The 20,486-nt window shown below is 41.7% G+C and overlaps 2 protein-coding genes across 3 annotated transcripts in view; one reads left to right on the top strand and one right to left on the bottom strand.

The window, feature by feature from the left end:
* The window catches only part of TAF5 (TATA-box binding protein associated factor 5), a 21,814-nt gene extending 8,506 nt beyond the window's left edge, over positions 1–13,308 (top strand). Inside the window, exons 3-11 of the mRNA XM_003904209.5 lie at positions 2,501–2,816; positions 3,881–4,044; positions 4,155–4,290; positions 5,993–6,113; positions 7,487–7,616; positions 9,595–9,759; positions 11,426–11,603; positions 11,778–11,955; positions 12,257–13,308. Coding sequence (XP_003904258.2) covers positions 2,501–2,816; positions 3,881–4,044; positions 4,155–4,290; positions 5,993–6,113; positions 7,487–7,616; positions 9,595–9,759; positions 11,426–11,603; positions 11,778–11,955; positions 12,257–12,474 — 1,606 coding nt within the window. The 3' untranslated portion in view covers positions 12,475–13,308. The remainder of the gene's footprint in view (positions 1–2,500; positions 2,817–3,880; positions 4,045–4,154; positions 4,291–5,992; positions 6,114–7,486; positions 7,617–9,594; positions 9,760–11,425; positions 11,604–11,777; positions 11,956–12,256) is intronic.
* ATP5MD (ATP synthase membrane subunit DAPIT) lies at positions 13,298–20,486 on the bottom strand. Of its 2 annotated transcripts, none has more exons than XM_003904211.5 (4): positions 20,353–20,486; positions 16,405–16,500; positions 16,225–16,317; positions 13,298–13,414 (listed from the first exon to the last, which is right to left on the bottom strand). In XM_003904211.5, exons 2-3 carry the CDS (start codon positions 16,489–16,491, stop codon positions 16,228–16,230), a joined length of 177 nt encoding a protein of 58 aa, XP_003904260.1. In that variant the 5' UTR covers positions 16,492–16,500; positions 20,353–20,486; the 3' UTR covers positions 13,298–13,414; positions 16,225–16,227. The 2 variants fall into 2 exon arrangements, with proteins under 2 accessions (XP_003904260.1, XP_009213549.1); XM_009215285.1 differs by lacking the exon at positions 20,353–20,486 and adding an exon at positions 18,242–18,439.

Raw genomic sequence — 20,486 nt, 5'->3', positions numbered from 1 at the left:
AAATTTTTTTTTTTTTTTTTTTGAGATGGAGTTTCGCTCTTGTCGCCCAGGCTGGCATGCAGTGGCACCATCTCGGCTCACTGCAACCTCCGCCTCCCAGGTTCAAGTGATTCTCCTGCCTCAGCCTCCCAAGTAGCTGGGATTATAGGAATACATCACCATGCCTAGCTAATTTTGCATTTTTAGTAGAGACGGGGTTTCTTCATGTTGGTCAGACTGGTTTTGATCTCCCGACCTCAGGTGATCTGCCCACCTTGGCCTTCCAAAGTGCTGGGATTACAGGTGTGAGTCACCAGGCCCAGCCTGAATGAGAAATGTTTAATACAAGCAATAGAGCCTGAAGTCAAGATTTATCATTTAACACAGGGTAGTAGTAATAGAGGAACAGTAGAACTTGGAACCCCTGGCTTCTATGCCATTATAGTAATTCATTATACTAGGATGCCAATAGGAAGTATATAAAGCAAAACGTTCTGTAGCCAAGTGTTTTTGAAAAAAAAAAAAAAACTAAGAAAGGCTGACGACAGAACTTCTACTCTAGAAGCTAATTTCTCTTTAAAGTACTGTCATCGAAACACTCCATTCTTGTCAACATAGACACTGTCACTTAAAAAAACAAAAACAGGCCGGGCGCAGTGGCTCACGCCTGTAATCCTAGCACTTTGGGAGGCTGAGGCGGGCGGATCACCTGAGGTCAGGAGTTCAAGATCAGCCTGGGCAATACGGTGAACCCTGTCTCTATTGAAAAGACAAAATTAGCCGGGCATGGTGACACATGCCTGTAATCCCAGCTACTTGGGAGGCTGAGGCAGGAGAATCACTTGAACTCGGGAGGCGGAGGATGCAGTGAGCCAAGATTGCGCCATTGCACTCCAGCCTGGGCAACAAGAGTAAATCTCCGTCTCACCAAAAAAATAAAAAATTAAAAAATTAAAAAAAAAAACATAGCCTGGGCAAAAGAGCGAGATCCTGCTTCTACAAAAAGTAAACAAAAATTGAGCCGGGTACGGTGGCTGATGCCTGTAATCCCTCACTTTGGGAAGCTGAGGTGGGCAGATTGCCTGAGCTCAGGAGTTCGAGACCATCCTGGCCAACATGGTGAAACCCCATCTCTACTAAAATGCAAAAAATTAGCTGGCCACAGTGGCACGTGCCTATAGTCCCAGCTGCTCAGGAGGCTGAAGCATGAGAATTACTTGAACCCCGGAGGTGGAGGTTGCAGTGAGCCGAGATCACGTAAACAAAAATTAGCCAAGTATGGTGGCACAGCAGTCCTAGCTACTGGGGAGACGGAGGCAGGGCGAATCCCTGAGCCCAGGAGTTTGAGGCTGCATTGAACCACTGCACTCCAGGTTGGGCTTCAGAGCAAGAACCTGTCTCTAAAAAAGAAGGAAAAACCTTTTTGCTCTTCCAGTCTCATGGTGTAGCTGTCTCCCCACATAGGAAGCTGGAATATCATAGGAGATTCTCTGTCTTTCCTTTATGGACAGTCTTATCCCTTGCCAGGACCCCCATCACCACAGGAGGATAATGGGCAGTTACTGATATAAGAGGCTGAGATTTTTAATTTTATTCAAATCTTCGATCATATATTGATGAGTTGTAGTGGGGTAACATACTTAACAGTTTAGAAATCTGTTGGCTATCTGTTTTTCAGAGCTGGAGTCCTAATATGTTTAGTTATTGTTTTAAAAATGTTTTTGCATTGGTTGCTGTTTTTAGTGAATGCCAAATATATTGTCTTTAATTTTACTTTCTTAGGAAAATTAAGAGTTGTAAAAACACAAGTACATTTAAATTTACTAGTTGTTATCAAGGCTAAAGGCTTTATTTTATTGTCTTTGGTAATAGTGAGTAAGTGGAAGTACTCACTGATTGGTATCAGCAGTGAGTACTTCCACTTAGTTTGTTGTTTAGTGATCATATTAAAGTATTGATATTTTAAAAATATGTCTGGTACGTATTTCCAATGAATATAGGAAATCATTAAAAATGATGGGTTTTATGAGAATGTTATGTATTGATTATTGTTGAGAGGCTGAGTAATGTGTACACTGAGTTCATTATATTCTTTTCTATTGTATACCTTTGAAATTTTCATAATAAAACTTTTAAAAGTGGGTTTTGAGAAACCATAACATTTAGTAAAGCAAGGGTTCTTATATTTTCAAATGTCTACCAGTTTCTTTTAAATGTCTCCATTGTAAAGAAACTCTACCAATGGTGGGTATATTATTTTTCACTTAGGATATTTAAATTCTTTTCTTAAAATGTTTGTGATACATTTCATTAGAGATTTACATTTGTTCATTTTTAGAATAAATTCAGAAACTGAATTATAATCATTTTGAAATGAGTTACTTCTTATCCTACAGTTTAGTTCAGGATTTTTTAGACTACTACACTGAAAATATTCTGGGATGGTTTATAAGTATATGGGGGAGAGGCAGATCCCTTAATGATTACATTGAAAAATGACTTTTTAAAATCACTGAAACAGGTTCCATGGAGATCAGGAATGTTATTACCAGGATGACCTACGTGTATTATCTAGTCTTACCAAAAAGGAACACATGAAAGGGAATGAGACCATGTTGGATTTTCGAACAAGTAAATTTGTTCTGCGTATTTCCCGTGACTCGTACCAACTCTTGAAGAGGCATCTTCAGGAGAAACAGAACAATCAGATATGGAACATAGTTCAGGAGCACCTCTACATTGACATCTTTGATGGGATGCCGCGTAGTAAGCAACAGATAGATGCGATGGTGGGAAGTTTGGCAGGAGAGGCTAAACGAGAGGCAAACAAATCAAAGGTATGGGAATGAACCTAAGAACTCTATAATGCAGATTATGAAAAATTGTAGCATTTCCATCTACATAAGTTACACATTTTTCTTATAGCTAGCTTGGGAACGATGTTTTTGTTTGTTTGTTTTTGTTTTTGTTTTGAGACAGTTTTGCTCTTGTCACCCAGGCTGGAGTGCAATGGCGTGATCTCAGCTCACTGCAACCTCCACCTCCCAGGTTCAAGTGATTCTCCTGCCTCAGCTTCCCGAGTAGCTGGGATTAGAGGCACACGCCACCACACCCGGCTAATTTTTGTATTTACTTTAGTAGAGAGGGTTGCACCATGTTGGCCAGGCTGGTCTCGAACTCCTGACCTCAGATGATCCACCCGCCTCCGCCTCCCAGAGTGCTGGGATAACAGGCGTGAGCTACTGTGCCTGGCCGCTTGGCAACAATTTTATACTGTATATAAAATTTTGTGTTCTAAGGGTGATGTTTATATGTGACAATTTGGGTATGGTTGCATTTTATAGAACCCTGAATGCAGTGGCTGAAACAAATAATTTTTCTCCCATAAAATGAATTTCAGAGGAAGGCCTTCCAGGGCTGGCATGAAGGCTCCACAGTGCCATAAAGGTCCCTGGCTCCTTCTAGTTTCTGGTCCACCATCTTTAGAATGTGGCTTTCTTCTTTGTGCTCACAAATGGCTATTGTAGTTTCAGCATTGCAGCTCCATTTCAAGAAGGAAGAAGGGGGAGGACAAAAGGCATATCTGTGCTGAAGCTTTCCCTTTTTAATCAGGAAAACAATTTTTTTTTATACAACCGTACCCAATATACTTATATGGACATTCCTAGCTGCAAGGGAGCCTGGAAACAGAAATGATTTAACTGAGCACATTGCTACTCCAATAAAATCAGGGTTCTGTTAGTAAGGAAAAAGGGGAGAATGGCTATTGGGTAGACAAGTACAGAACCCTGCTTCAGAGTGTAAATTACTATTTTGTAATTGTAATTTATCCTATCAAGATGTAAAATGGGTATATTAATGAACAAATAATTTAAAAAATGTTGACTCTTTTGACTTGTAGGTATTTTTTGGTTTATTAAAAGAACCAGAAATTGAGGTACCTTTGGATGATGAGGATGAAGAGGGAGAAAATGAAGAAGGAAAACCTAAAAAGAAGAAGCCTAAAAAAGATAGTATTGGATCCAAAAGCAAAAAACAAGATCCCAATGCTCCACCTCAGAACAGGTGAGGAAAAAGCTTCAGGAACTTGTGTGTGGAGGTATGAGACAATATGTTATAGAGAGTTCAAGTTTGTTAATAGTCAAAAGGTAATTTTGACTCTTTTTCTTTCACAGAATCCCTCTTCCTGAGTTGAAAGATTCAGATAAGTTGGATAAGATAATGAATATGAAAGAAACCACCAAACGAGTGCGCCTTGGGCCAGACTGCTTACCCTCCATTTGTTTCTATACATTTCTCAATGCTTACCAGGTTGGTAAACTAATTGGGTGGTTTCTGCCTGGAGAGTCATGTAGAATGATGATTTACCATTAAGAGAGAAACAAATGTGTTAGCTAAAATGGAGTTTTGTTATTTAAACCCTGTTTTTTTTTTTTTTTTTTTTTTTTTTTGAGATGGAGTCTCGCTCTGTCGCCCAGGCTGGAGTGCAGTGGCGCAATCTTGGCTCACTGCAAGTTCCGCCTCCTGGGTTCATGCTATTCTTCCGCCTCAACCTCCCCAGCAGCTGGGACTACAGGCACACGCCACTATACCCGGCTAATTTTTTGTATTTTTAGTAGAGACGGGGTTTCACTGTGTTAGCCAGGATGGTCTCGATCTCCTGACCTTGTGATCTGCCCGCCTCGGCCTCCCAAAGTGCTAGGATTACAGGCGTGAGCCACCATGCCTGGCCTTTAAACTCTTAATATAATTTAAAGACAGCAGTCAGGAAAAGAGAATTGGATACTGCACAGAATAGAAGGCAATGTTTAATGGCATTTGTTTCACTGATCAGAATTCTGCTAGCCTTTGAGGAGTAGCAAATTGTGGTTCATCTCTGTTGAACTTGGTTTAAGTACTTATGTAAACTTATTTATCAATTTTTTTTTTTTTTTAAAGACAAGAGTCTTGTGCTGTCGCCCGAGTGGAGTGCAGAGGTGAGATCTCGGCTCACTGCATCCTCTGCCTCCCAGGTTCAAACAATTCTTGTGCCTTAGCTGCAGCCTCCTGAATAGCTGGGATTACAGGCACCTGCCACCATGCCCGGCTAATTTTTGTATTTTTAGTAGAGACAGGGTTTTGCCATGTTGCCCAGGCTGGTTTTGAACTCCTGACTTCAAGTGATCTGGCCGCGTCGGCCTCCCAAAGTGCTAGGATTACAGGTGTGAGCCACCGTGCCCAGTCATATAAACTTTATTTTATTATTTTAATTTAGTTTTATTTTTTTGAAATAGAGTCTTGCTCTGACACCCAGGCTGGAGTGTGGTGGTGCGATCTCGGCTCACTGCAACCTCCGCCTCCCAGTTCAAGTGATTCTCCTGCCTCAGCCTTCCAAGTAGCTGGGATTATAGGCATGAGCCACCATGCCTGGCTAATTTTTGTATTTTCAGTAGAGACGGGGTTTCACCAGGTTGGCCAGGCTGGCCTCAAATTCCTGAGCTCAGGCGATCCACTCGCCTCAGCCTCTCAAAGTGCTGTGATTACAGGCATGAGCCACCACGCCTGGCCAAACTTAATATTTTATTTTATTTATTTATTTATTTATTTTTTGAGACAGAGGCTGGAGTGCAATGGCACGATCTCGGCTCACTGCAACCTCTGCCTCCTGGGTTCAAGTGATTTTCTTGCATCAGCCTCACAAGTAGATGGAATTACAGGCGCCCACCATCCTGCCCAGCTAATTTTGGTATTTTTAGTAGAGATGGGGTTTCACCATGTTGGCCAGGCTGGTCTCGAACTCCCAATCTCAGCTGATCCACCTGCCTCGGCCTCCCAAATTGTTGGGATTACAGGTGTGAGTCACTGTGCTTGGCCAATATTTTAAATCAAGGATTTAAAAAGTCTTTATATATTCCTTAAAATAGGGTGTTGAGGATATAGTTAGTATAGTGTGAAAATGATTAACATTTGCTTCCTGTTCTGTACTTTGAATACCCTAAAATAGTATTGTTTAGTCTAAACCTTTTATTGGCAGGGTCTCACTGCAGTGGATGTCACTGATGATTCTAGTCTGATTGCTGGAGGTTTTGCAGATTCAACTGTCAGAGTGTGGTCTGTAACACCCAAAAAGCTTCGTAGTGTCAAACAAGCATCAGGTAACTGAGATGACCTTTTGGAATGTGAACTTGCCATTAGTCTACACCAATCTTGATTCCATGAAAAACACACAGAAGATTGTGTTCTTTACAGAAATTCACTTGATTTTACTTTAACTCAAGATTCTAACATTCCCAACAGTGAAAAAAGCTTTGGAGTGACTGGGATGTTAGACTGGTTTAATTTCTTTAGGCCTCAGTTTTCTCATCTGTAGAATGAGTATTAGGCTAAAAAACTTAAAGTTAAAAATCTAACATTTTATGATTGCTTGTAAATCTTGAAAAATCTTTAAGGGATGGTACTTCCTGTTTTAGTCATAAAAATGGCTAATAAAGAACAAATAAGGTCAGGATTTTATTTGAAAGTTTTTTTGTTTTTGTTTTTTTGAGACAGAGTCTCGCGCTGTCACCCAGGCTAGAGTGCAGTGGTGCAGTCTCGGCTCACTACAGCCTCCACCTCCCAGTTTCAAGAGATTTTCCTGCCTTAGCCTCCCCAGCTCCCCACTAATTGGGATTACAGGTGCCCACCACCATGCCCAGGTAATTTTTGTATTTTTAGTAGAGATGGGGTTTCACCATGTTGGCCAGGCTGGTCTCGAACTCCTGACCTCAAGTGATCCGCCTGTGTGGCCTCCCAAAGTGCCAGAATTATATGTGGCTCACTGCAACCTCTGCCTCCCGGGTTCAAGCGATTTTCCTGCCTCCACTCCCAGCCTGAGATAAAGTTTTTTATTTAAATAAAACAATGTATTTTAAATTATTTTAATACGTCTATAGGTTATTTTTATTTTTATTTTTTTTTTAGATGGGGTCTCACTCTGTTGCCCAGGCTAGAATGCAGTGGTGTGATCACGGCTCACTGCAGCCTCCAATCCCTGGGCTGAAGTGATCCTCCCACTTCAGCCTCCTGAGTAGCTGGGACTACAGGTGTGTGCAACCACACTGGCTAATTTTTTATTTTTTATAGAGACAGGGTTTCTCCATGTTGTCCAGGCTGGTCTTGAACTCCTGAGCTCAAGCAATCTGCCTACCTTAGCCTCCCAGAGTTCTGAGATTACAGGTGTGAGCCACCATGCCTGGCTCATAGTTTTCATTTTTGTGAAACACTGTGGCATAGTGAGCGAAACCGAGTTTCAGTCCTGGTTCCCACACTGAGTAGCTGTGTGCACTCTAGCAAATTATCTATTCTGAATGTCAATTTCTTCTTTTACACGCTGAGATGATACCACCTAATTTAGAGGGATTAGCACAGTGTGGTTGGTATATAGGAGGAAATTTTCAAATGTTAATTCCTCTCCTGAACTGTGGCATGATTACTTTAAAAGTTTTGATGAATGTACTTTTAAAACATCAATATTTCTGGACCATTTTAGATCTTAGTCTTATAGACAAAGAATCAGATGATGTCTTAGAAAGAATCATGGATGAGAAAACAGCAAGTGAGTTGAAGATTTTGTATGGTCACAGTGGGCCTGTCTATGGAGCCAGCTTCAGTCCGGATAGGTAAAATACAAACAATAAAAATTAAATACTGCTATGTTATATTGAAATTATATAAAAGTCAACTACTGGAAACATTATGCAAATACTGGGAAAATTCTGATAAAAATCTCATGGTTGTCGTTCATTATCTTTTAGAATCTTGCCGTTTGCTAATTCATCTTTGAATCCTGATGTTTGTACACAGTAGCAATTTAATGTATACTCTTTTTTTTTTTTTTTTTTTAAGATGGAGTTTCACTCTTGTTGCCCAGGTTGGAGTGCAATGGAGTGATCTCGGCTCACCGCAACCTCTGCCTCCTGGGTTCAAGTGGTTCTCCTGGCTCAGCCTCCCAAGTAGCTGGGATTACAGACCTGCGCCACCACACCTGGCTAATTTTGTATTTTTAGTAGAGACGGGTTTTCTCCATGTTGGTCAGGCTGGTCTTGAACTCTCAACCTCAGGTGATCTGCCCACCTCGGCCTCCCAAAAGTGCTGGGACTACAGGCGTGAGCCACTGCGCCCGGCCTGTATACTCAAATTTATAGACTCAAAATGCACAGTTTCAGGGCTTACTGGTTTTAAAAATTAGCTTTAGTATTTTCTTCTTTTCTTTTTTTTTTTTTAATTATTTTTATTTGTTACCCAATGGTAAATAACCAACCAAAGCTTTAGTTTTATAGAACTCCATTAGGGGTTGAAATGCTTCATTGGGTCCCTGCATTGTGTCTTCTGGCTGCTTCATCAAATTTAAGACAAATTCCTGACATTAATGTCATATTAGCTAGTAATTGAGGATTTATCTTTCTATAATCAAAAGTACTAAGAGTAAATGAAAAAGGAAATTCGAAATTGGTTTTGTTTCCCTTTAGGTGTATGATTACAATGTCATCCTATGTGTATAGGTATTTGCCTATTTTTCATGATCTCTAACACTGTAAAAATGGGGGCAGGGTGTTTTGTATTCATAATACCCTTAGTATATTACTTGGATAGATAAAAACTTTCAGGCCAGGGACAGTGGCTCATGCCTGTAATCCCAGTACTTTGGGAGGCCAAGACTGGCGCATCACCTGAGATCAGGAGTTCGAGACCAGGCTGGCCAACGTGGGAAATCCCGTCTCCACTAAAAGTACAAAAATTAGCAGGGCATGATGGTGCCCGCCTGTAATCCTGGCTACTTGGGAGGCTGAGGCAGGAAAATCATTTGAACCTGGGAGGCAGAGGTTGCAACGAGCCGAGATCGCACCATTGCACTCCAGCCTGGGCAAGAAGAGCTAAACTCCATCTCAAAAAAAGAAGAAAAGAAAAAAAGATAATAGCCTTCCATTCATCAAGATTTCATCATTATGAAACTTTGAGAATTAGGTTTTTTGTTGTTTGATAAGGTTTTGCCAGATGATACATTTTTACTTGAGGGAAACGTCTGATTTCAGTGAAAATTGTAATACCTTCTGACTACCAATCCGTTGTGTTTATCCTTGAAAAAGGTAGAGAATTAGCATGTCTATAGTGTTTTTTTTTTTTTCTTCAAAAGACATTTCCTTTTTAATTCTTAAATAGCATACACAGCATAGGAAAATAGCATCTTTATTTTAGGGTCAAAAATTGTTGAGTTTTAAGTGACATATCACATTTCCTAAACTTTCTCAATTGACCTTACTTGACTATACTTTGTTAATTACCCCGGTACTTTTTTCTTGTAAAGAACTGATTTTCCGTAAGTTTCTGTATCATCTTACCTCATTCAGTAGGTGCTCGGTATATGTAGAGTGTCAGAGCTAACATTAGTTTGGTTAGTTCTTTCAGTTGATACCTACTGTGAATTGCATGAAAGAATTAAAAGTGAGATGTAGCATGTTAGCTATATTTAATATATTCAAATGTATGTAAAATATTCAAGTTTATATAAAATATTTAATGTATTCAAATGTATATAAAACTGGACAGGTGACCAAAGGTTACTCTGGGACTCAAATATATTACCTTCTCTTCTCTCAGGAACTATCTGCTTTCCTCTTCAGAGGATGGAACTGTTAGATTGTGGAGCCTTCAAACATTTACTTGTTTGGTGGGATATAAAGGACACAACTATCCAGTATGGGACACACAATTTTCTCCATATGGATATTATTTTGTGTCAGGGGGCCATGACCGAGTAGCTCGGTAAGAACACTGTGATCTTATGACTGGGTGTATTCAATGAATAGAATGGTTTCTTGTTGGGAATTACAGCAGCCAGCCAAATTCATTTACACTTCCATTGTTGAGGATCAACTTTCTGAGAAGCTTTTGCATTTATAACTTATTTGAAATTGGGGCCGGGCGCAATGGCTCACGCCTGTAATCCCAGCACTTTGGGAGGCCGAGGTGGGCGGATCACCTGAGGTCAAGAGTTCGAGACCAGCCTGGTCAACGTGGTGAAACCCCTTCTCTACTAAAAATACAAAAATTAGCTGGGCGTGGTGGTAGTCGCCTGTAATCCCAGATATTCAGGAGGCTGAGACAGGAGAATCGTTTGAACCCAAGAGGCGGAGGTTGCAGTGAGCTGAGATCGCACCATTGCACTCCGGCCTGGGGGCAAGAGCGAGACTTCGTCTAAAAAAAAAAAAAAAAAAAAAGCAATTGGGGCAGTATTATTATTATATCTGCAATTACATCTATATGAATCCTGGTTTTTAAAAAATAGTTAATTAACAGTCCTCCCTTCCACCCCCATCAGATGCTTAACCTTGTCTTCTGTACCACTGTGAGCACCTTTATGTTTCTCTGTCATCTTCTTAGAAGTTGAGGATAAGGTAGTTCACGTTAGAAACTATTTGGCCAGGTGCAATGGCTCACGCCTGTAATCCCAGCACTTTGGGAGGCCAGGAGTTCCAGACCAGCCTGGCCAACATGACGAAACCCCGTCTCTACTGAAAAAAAAAAGAAAAAATACAAAAATTAGCCGGGTGTGGTGGCACATGTCTGTAGTCTCAGCTACTCAGGAGGCTGAGGCAGAATTGCTTGAACCCAGGAGGTGGAGGTTGCAGTGAGCCGAGATTGCACCACTGCATTCCAGCCTGGGTGACAGAGCGAGACCGTCTCAAAACAAAACAAAACAACTATTTGGTGGCCAGAACGAGGGGAAAATACTTTTCTGTGGTTTAGACTAGGAATAGGGGAGGAAGAATATACAGAGAATTGGAGTTCTAGAACTTAAGTTTTGGCTGGCTACAGTGGTACACGCCTGTAGTCCCAGCTACTGGGGAGGCTGAGGTGGGAGGATTGCTGGAACCCGGAGTTTGAATCCAGCTTGGGCAACAGAGCAAGACCTCAGAATTTTTTTTTTTTGAGACAGAGTCTCGCTCTGTTGCCCAGGCTGGAGTGCAGTGTCGCCATCTCAGCTCACTGCAACCTCTACCTTCTGGGTTCAAGCAGTTCTCCTGCCTCAGCCTCCTGAGTAGCTGGGATTATAGGCGTGTGCCACCATTCCCAGCTAATTGTTTGTATTTTTAGTAAAGATGGGGTTTCACCATGTTGGTCAGGCTGGTCTCGAACTCCTGACCTCATGATCCACCTACCTCAGCCTCCCAAAGTGCTAGGATTACAAGCGTGAGCCACCGTGCCCGGACAAGACTTCAGCTTAAAAAAAAAGAAAAAAAAAATTGTACCAGATGAACTCTCAGGACTGAGAGTCTCATTCTTCTTCCCCTCAGTTAACTAGTAAGTGGGGGGCCCACTCAGAACTAACTTTTCATATGGATGTTTCTGTATTTATTTTGTATGGATTTTTGGCATTTCACAGCTATGTACTAATTGTTGTCTTTTGCTTTCAATAACTTTATAAAAGGCTCTGGGCTACAGACCACTATCAGCCTTTAAGAATATTTGCTGGCCATCTTGCTGATGTGAATTGTACCAGATTCCATCCAAATTCTAATTATGTTGCTACGGGCTCTGCAGACAGAACTGTGCGACTCTGGGACGTCCTAAATGGTAACTGTGTAAGGATCTTCACTGGACACAAGGTATTTTACACTCTTATTATTCCAGCATCCAAGGTTGCTTTCAAGATAAAAATATTTTTTAAACAAGTGACACATAAATTTTGCAGACACCATTCTTACTACAAAACTTTAAAATTTTGTCTTATTTTCCTAGACATACTTTACTCTGATCCTTTCTATGAACTTCTTTTGTAGGGACCAATTCATTCCTTGACATTTTCTCCCAATGGGAGATTCCTGGCTACAGGAGCAACAGATGGCAGAGTACTTCTTTGGGATATTGGACATGGTTTGATGGTTGGAGAATTAAAAGGCCACACTGATACAGTCTGTTCACTTAGGTTTAGTAGAGATGGTGAAATTTTGGCATCAGGTAAATGACTATTAATGGCTTTATGGTAAATACTATGTTAAGAGGACTTAACGACTGCAAAACTAAGTCCTTGTGTTTTAGGTTTTGCTTCCCTTTAGCTATGATTCCAGAGTGTCACCCTATACATGAATTACTTCTCAGGTTAAAGTACCGCTTGAAATGCTCCTTAGGAAGGAATAGAGTTGTTGAAGTTTAGATTTTTCACCCAAAACGTACATTAGATACATAAAGTGTACTGGACAAAATGTCCTAATGTAAATATGATGGATGCAACTAATGGTTTCCTTTGACTTCCCCTTAGGTTCAATGGATAATACAGTTCGATTATGGGATGCTATCAAAGCCTTTGAGGATTTAGAGACCGATGACTTTACTACAGCCACTGGGCATATAAATTTACCTGAGAATTCACAGGAGTTGTTGTTGGGAACATATATGACCAAATCAACACCAGTTGTACACCTTCATTTTACTCGAAGAAACCTGGTTCTAGCTGCAGGAGCTTATAGTCCACAATAAACTGCCGGTATTAAAGACCTTTTGGAAGCTACTGTTTTTGAAAAGGGAGACTAAAAGCAAATACCTCAGTGATTAATATTTAAGCTACAAAGAATGTTTTTGTCTATATGGATCTGGAAGTATGCTGCTTGGAAAATCTGAACGGGACAGTTCCACGTTTCTATAGCAACCACATTTGACTAATTTCCGTTAGTTGAATAAGAGGTATTATGATCATGGAGGGGACATTTATGGTGCTTTGGATTGTGTGGAAACTATGCATTTTCTGTTCAAATGCTATTTTAATTTATTACGTTTAGAAAAAAAGTTGATTTCAATAATTCATCCTGCTTCAAGATTCAAATTCAGAAATATACTATCATCTTGAATTTTAGCTGAAGAATCCTATGAGCATGTATGTTTCTGCTGTAAAAACGTAGTTACTGTATGGCACTCAAAAACTGTTAAATGATCCACTAACTTTTTTTTTCTCGGCCCATGATTAGTGGAATGTATGTAACTAGGTGGGGTTCCTTTGTTAGATCTAGATGAATTACAACCATCCACTGACATCTGAATTTATATACCTGTTGAGTTTTGAGTGCACCCAAACACTCGATAAACCAGGTGAAGAAATTTAGCTTCCATGTTCTACTTCAGCTAAAACAGCTACATACAACCTAGTACACTTGAAGTCAGACAGACATTTCAGTTGCTTACCTCCAGTACTGAGCCTTGCTTTGGGAAACTAAAAGATTTAGACCAAGTCACTGCCAGTTTTTGCCTTTGTTGCATTTTGTACAGTTTTTATATTTTTGATATCTTGTAAATAAAGACAACCAGCTTTTCCAGGTTCATAATTTATTGTACAAACTGAATTATCACATGATGAGTTGGGATTAGCTTCTCCAGGCATGGGAACTTAACAGATGAGGTTAAGAACTGTAGACAGTTTAAAATCCTATAAACAAAGCAAACAGTTTAGATACAAATGTGGTCAGCTTTACTTTGAAGACATTCAAGAATTACTAAGATAACATGAACCCATTGAAACTGAATGTAAATTTATTAGATTGTCAAAGATGTGACACCAAAAAAATTAAAGTCCATCTCAGATTAATACTTTTTTTTTTTTTTTTGAGACAGAGTTCGCTCTTGTTGCCCAGGCTGGAGTACAATGGCACGATCTTGGCTCACTGCAACCTCCGCCTCCTGGGTTCAAGTGATTCTCCTGCCTCAGCCTCCTAAGTAGCTGGGATTACAGGCATGTGCCACCACACCTGGCTAATTTTTTTTTTTTTTTGAGACGGAGTCTCGCTCTGTTGCCCAGGCTGGAGTGCAGTGGTGCAGTCTCGGCTCACTACAAGCTCTGCCTCCTGGGTTCATGCCATTCTCCTCCCTCAGCCTCCCATGTAGCTGGGACTATAGGCGCCCGCCACCGCAGCCGGCTAATTTTTTGTATTTTTTTAGTAGAGACGGGGTTTCACCGTGTTAGCCAGGATGGTCTCGATCTCCTGACCTCGTGATCCGCCCGTCTCGGCCTCCCAAAGTGCTAGGATTACAGGCGTGAGCCACTGCGCCCGGCCTAATTTTGTATTTTTTAGTAGAGACAGGGTTTCACCATGTTAGTCAGGCTGGTCTCAAACTCCTGACCTCAAGTGATCCACCCGCCTCAGCCTCCCAAAGTGAGGGATTACAGGCGTGAGCCACTGTGCCCAGCCTCAGATTAATACATTTTAACCTAACATTCCACCTTTAACAAATAAGCTACCAACAATTTAGTATGATCCTAAAGGTATACTATTAGAAAAGTCTAGCATATAAAGTAACATCTTTTTTTTTTTGTTTGGAGACAGAGTCTCACTCTATCCCCCAGGATGGAGGGTAGCGGTGCAATCTCAGTACACTGCAACCTCTGCTTCCTGGGTTCAAGCGATTCTCATGCCTCAGCCTCTCGAGTAGCTGGGATTACAGGTGCCTGCCACCACACCCGGCTAATTTTTGTGTTTTTAGTAGAGACTGGGTTTTGTCATGTTGGACAGGCTGGTCTCGAACTCCTCACCTCAGGTGATCCACCCACCTCACCTTCCTAAAGTGCTGGGATTACAGGCGTGAACCACCACGCCTGGCCTCTCCATTTTTGTAATGGGGATACTACTACCCTCCTGAAGTTAGGAGGTAATAAATATAAAAAACTGGACAAAATACTACCTGTTTATTAGGAATAAGCCAGTGATCACTGCGTTCTGGGATATGCAGTCCCTAAGGTCAACTGTTGAGATTGGAAAAGCTCTTAGGCATTGAAGAGGCCAGGCACAGTGGCTCATGCCTGTAATCCCAGCACTTTGGGAGGCTGAGGCAGGTGGATCATTTGAGCCCAGGAGTTCAGTAGCAACCTGGGCAACATCACAAAACCCTGTCTACCAAAAGAAAATACAAAAATTAGCTGGGCGTGATGGCGTGCACCTGAAATCCCAGCTATTCAGGAGGCTGAGGTGGGAGGGTCACTTGAGCCCGGGAAGCAGAGGCTGCAGTGATCAGAGATCACACCACTTCACTCCAGCCTGGGCAACAGAGCTAGAATCTCAAAAAGAAAAATATCTGGGCTGGGCACGGTGGCTCATGCCTGTAATCCCAACACTTTGGGAAGCCAAGGCGGGCACATCACCTGAAGTCAGGAGTTTGAGACCAGCCTGACCAACATGGTGAAACCCTGTCTCTATTAAAAATACAAAAAAATTAGCCATGAGTGGTGGTGTGCACCTGTAATCCCAGCTACTCGGGAGCCTGAGTCAGAAGAATCGTTTGAACTAGGAGGCAGAGGTTGCAGTGAGCCAAGATCATGCCATTGCACTCCAGCCTGGGCAACAAGTGAAATTCCATCTCAAAAAAAAAAAGAAAAAAAAAAAAGATAAAAATGTCTGTGAAGAAGAGCTACAGCAGATGAGGATGTGGCATTTGGGCTTTCCACATATCATCTATTGCCAACACAACAGAGATTTACTCATTTAAAGGATCGGCAAATGGGGGTTGGAGGATTATAAGAAGAAAATAAAACCTATGGGGATTTAAGGATAAGACAGAATTACATAAAAATTGGAAACAAACTAGAAAAAGAAATATTTGCAACTGATATAAAAGGTTGGTTAACGATTACATAAAGAGCTTCCAAGTCTGCAACCTCTGCCTCTTGGGCTCAAGCTATTCTCCTGCCGCAGCCTCCCGAGTAGCTGGGATTACAGGCGCCTGCCACCACACCCGGCTGATTTCTGTATTTTTAGTAGAGATGGGGTTTCACCATGTTGGCCAGGCTGGTCTCAAACTCCTGACCTCAGGTGATCCGCCTGCCTCGGCTTCCCATTGTGCTGGGATTATAGGCACAAGCCACTGCCCCTAGCCTCTTTTTTTTTTGAGACAGGTCTTGCTCTTTTGCCCAAGCTGGAATGCAATGGCGTGTTCTCAGCAAACTGTAACCTTTGCCTCCTGGACTAAAGCAGTTCTCCCACCCTGGCTAATTTTTGTTTTGGTAGAGATGGGGTTTCATCATGTTGCCCAGGCTGGTCTTGAACTCCTGGGCTCAAGTCATCTGCCTGCCTTGACCTGCCAAAGTGCTGGGATTACAGGTATGAGCCACTATACTAGGCCTCTTTTTTTTCTTGTATGCTATAAATTTTGCAAAATGACAGTGGTTTATTTTTATAGTAAATGTTGGGGAAAAATCCTAACATCAAAATGGCTTAAGTTATAAAGGTTTAAATGTCAACTTCTTACCATTTATGTTGCTTTCACAGCTGGAGTTTTTTTGGACCTTAACTTGAAATATAAGACAATCAAAGCAATGCTTCCATATGTGGCCAGTACACACTGAGAAAGAAAGAAAAAAGTAAACAAGACTTGTTGCATCTATATTATTTTAAAATATAACTGCTTAAAGTTATCATTAATACTTACATTCCTTCTACCTGTGAGAGTATAAGAGTTGAAATATTTTTTAATACCAGTGAACTGGTATTGCGCATCATTTTCTGGACCTGCCATGATTTCAATCTTTTAAAAGAAGAAAGAAAGCAACAATAAATTGGTTTGGATGTAATTTAAAAGTAAATAAATTTTGTCTTGTTTTAGTCTAAAAACTCAAGGTCACTGCATATAAATACTGTAAATATTTATCTATATCTCACCCAACACAGCAGTAGCAAAGATGGTGGAAAAAGCCTTCCTGATAAGCTTTTGGAAGTAGGATTTTACCTTGATTGCTATTTCATGAACACCTCAGAATACATAAAATCACTCAGCATAAGAGGAGAACACAATAGCCCCTGCTAAGTTCATTCTCTGACCCAATACAGCTTAATGTTTTCATTCCTGGCTCCATCACACCACAGTACGTTGAATTAATCCATTTTAAGGCTACTCGAAAATTGGAGCTGCTATTTTTCAAACGTTCTCAACGGGTGATCATCAACAACTCAACTACAAGCCCTACTTTTACAATTTTTCTTGTTATAAGTAATTTAGGACCTCCATGGGACGGGAGAAGGGATCATTTACTAAATGGAGTTGATAATAGCTACTGGTGGTAGTAAGGAAGCTGGAATCCTTGCACCACCACCAAAATAGATAAAAGATTTAAATGTAAATAGTGAAACCAGAAAGTCCTGGAAGAAAACATGGGGAAATATTTAAGTCATCTCAGGGAAGGGAAAATATTAAGAAAAAAAAGCCAAAAACAAAAAGACAAAACATAAAAGGATAACCAACCTATTAGTCAAAGAAATGTCAAATGAGACCAATATTTAATCAAATGAGCAAAGATAAAATTATGGTAAGTAGTAGTATTAAGTACATGAGAAAACAATAATTCTCTCTCTGTTGCTTGGAGTATAAACTGGTACAACTGGCCGGGCGCAGTGGCTCACGCCTGTAATCCCAGCACTTTGGGAGGCCGAGGCGGGCAGATCATGAGATCAGGAGATCGAGACCATCCTGGCTAACACGGTGTAACCCTGTCTCTACTAAAAATACAAAAAATTAACCGGGCGTGGTGGCAGGCACCGCTAGTCCTGGCTACTCGGGAGGCTGAGGCAGGAGAATGGTGTGAACCCGGGATGCAAAAGTTGCAGTGAGCCGAGATCGCGCCACTGCACTCCAGCCTGGGCGACAGAGCGAGACTCCGTCTCAAAAAAATAAACAAAAAAATAAACTGGTACAACCTTCAGAAAGTCCAATTTGGCAGTATCTATCGAATTATAAAATGAGTGTACCCTTCCATCTAGCTGCTTTTTTTCTCCAGGAATTTCAATATTACCGTTATTGAAATATTACAAAGTAGAAACACATTGTGTGGTTCAAAGATGGTCAATGAAATATTGTTTATGAAAATCTTAAAAGTCTATTTATAGAAGACTCATTAAAAAATGGTTTCCATTAAACGACACAAAATATGCACAGATCTTTGTGTACCGACATGGGAAGATGTCCCAAGTAACGTTAAATGTTGTAAGAAAAATCTTATTTCTGGATATTATAAAGCACGTCAATGGTTCTCTGATTCTTGTCCCTAGACCAGCAGCATTAGCATCACTGGAAACTTGTTAGTGCACATTCTTAGGCCCTACCTATTGAATCAGAAACTCTGGGCCCAGGAATCTATTTTAATAAGGCTTCTAGATAATCCTGAAGCATGCTAAAGTTTGAAAAATACTGCAGTAAATGAAATAGAAAAACAAATAGTGTATTAAAAAAACTCTGGAAGAATATATAGCAAAGGCGGCTTAATCTATAGTACCTGTGTATTTTACAAAGGCATGAATTTCTTTTATAGACAAGATATATTCGAAAGGTCACCAGAACAAGAGCTGAAAATTCGTATGCATGACCGCCTATCTACCACGACCGACGCCACGCCGAGTCGATTGGCAACACAGACGAGCCGGTCGAGGTCCGGTCGAGATTGGTAGGCAGTGACAGTGACTCAGCTGGGTCTTGATGAAATGGAAGAGGGAGATATCTGTGAGGGAGTCATTGCTATGGAAACTGGAACTCCCCCATTCAAAGGCTTTCAGAGGCATTCTTGTGTAAAGAATTGGCAATGAAAATTTGAGAAAAATGACCTTAATTTTCAAGTTTCAAGAAGGTTCTTGGAGCAATGAAGGAAATCCAAACTTCCTTAGGCCTCTTCAGAGACCTTGGCCAGTCTAGCCCAAGTTAGGAAAATCTCCATGAAAAGTAACTTTATACACTTGATCTTAGCCAACAGAAGCGATAAAAGCAACTTTGTAATGTAGCTATCAACTGTTTCACTTTACTAAACTTACTAAAGACATACTCCCCCCCCCCCACCATTCATTTCTTAGGGTGTGAAGTAGGTTTTTAGGAGAAACGCTACAGAAAACAAGGGCTTAACTTTGACCATTAACTGAAAACCTCCACTACATTACATCTAACGAAACTTTTTAGGAGAATATGCCTAGCAATACTAAGGTGCTTTAAATTTCCTTTACACATAATATGGGAGGAAGGCTGATGTTTTGTGATATCCCACAGAAGACTAATTCTGACTGCAGGGAAGTGCATGGTTCAAGAACTGAAATCAATCACTCAAGTTAGTCTGGGTCTTAAAGGAGGAGGACTCTTGAGAGGCTCAAATGGAGGGTGAAATGGGGAACGGGGTTGTTGCTGGTGAGAATGATGGAGTAAGGTCGAAAAATTTGGTTCTGCATTCTTCAGCATGCTGCAGGTTACTTTAGGGCAAACATAAAGGAACCCTTATGTTTACAGTGCCCTTTGTAAGACTCCCAGTTGTGATTTAATGTTGTTAAATGGTGGTCTGTTTTAATTAAGCTGCTAACAGCTCTTCTTGAGACAAGGTCTTGCTCTGTTGTCCAGGCTGGAGTGCAGTGGCATGATCTCGGCTCACTGCAATCTCCGCTTCCCGGAGTCAAGCGATTCTCCCGCCTCAGCCTCCCGAGTAGCTGGAACTACAGGCGCGCGCCACCACGCCCGGCTACTTTTTGTACTGTTGGTAGGGACGGGGTTTCACCATATTACTCAGGCTGGTCTCGAACTCTGGACCTCAGGTGATCTGCCCGCCTCGGCCTCCCAAAGTGCTGAGATTACAGGCGTGATCCACCGCTAATCCTTCCGTGCCTCTCTCCATCTGTGAGATGGGCACTTTATTAAAGGTTCAAAATGACCAGTAGCTCTTGTTACTTTCTCTATTCCTCGATATTACTCTTTTCCTTTCTAACTTAACACCTACCTGGAATGGTGAGATCACGAGGTAAGGAAGGCAAAGATGAGTGACAACCACTCACCTAACAGAAGCAGTCTCTTGCACTCAAGGAGTTTACAGCTCTCTGTTCTGGCTACCTCTTAGGAAAGGCCTTCCCACTGACAGTCTACAGACTGAAATCTAACCTTTTTACAGCGGGCCTGGCGAACTGTAGGGGCCAGGCCACATTCACTCGCTTTGAAAAAGGCTGCAGTGTAGCTAAAGGAGGCCCAGCTGGCCAGCTTCCTAAGCACAGCTCGATGGGAACAAACAGCTATGTGCATACAGAAGAAAAGAGGTTAATTCGGCCGGTGATGGGGGTCAGAAGCCCTAGTCCTCGTCCAATATTACGTCACTGGGTGACCTCGGGGGACGCTTCGCGGAGGGCCTCATTTTTCTCCACTGGCGAATGCAATTAAGGGTCTTCGGAAACTGTGGGAGCCCTTGGGCGCACCTATGCACCTCACCTCCAGGCTTCTCACCCGCTGGCCGCCCCCTTGCGCCCCTAGTTTTTTCTAGCTCCTTTCCCATTCCGCACCGTTTCTCTCCTCGAAAACTAAGACCTCGAGGTGTTCCTCGGACAGAAACGGCGGGCGGTCCAAGCCCAGCCTCCCCTCTTCACCCACCTGCCAAAGCCAAAAATTCCGCAGCTGGTGTCCTTCAACAAAAGTAATCACCTCTCTCCCCGGCCGGAAGAAGCCGCCTCCCCCGCACGCGTTTAGCCGGCCACCGCGATTCGGCCTTCTGCGATGATTGGCTA

The sequence above is a fragment of the Papio anubis genome, chromosome 11 (assembly GCF_008728515.1).
Source record: "Papio anubis isolate 15944 chromosome 11, Panubis1.0, whole genome shotgun sequence".
Classification (NCBI taxonomy): Eukaryota; Metazoa; Chordata; class Mammalia; order Primates; family Cercopithecidae; genus Papio; species Papio anubis.
Note: the sequence above shows the minus strand (reverse complement) of the source record. Positions and strands in the feature narration are given on the sequence as shown.

Coding starts and splice junctions, on each gene's coding strand:
- ATP5MD (XM_003904211.5), bottom strand. CDS start 16,491: ATGGCAGGTCCAGAAAATGATGCGCAATACCAGTTCACTGGTATTAAA. Junction 16,318..16,404: donor CTCTCACAGGTAGAAGGAAT/GTAAGTATTAAT, acceptor TTTCTTTCTCAG/TGTGTACTGGCCACATATGG.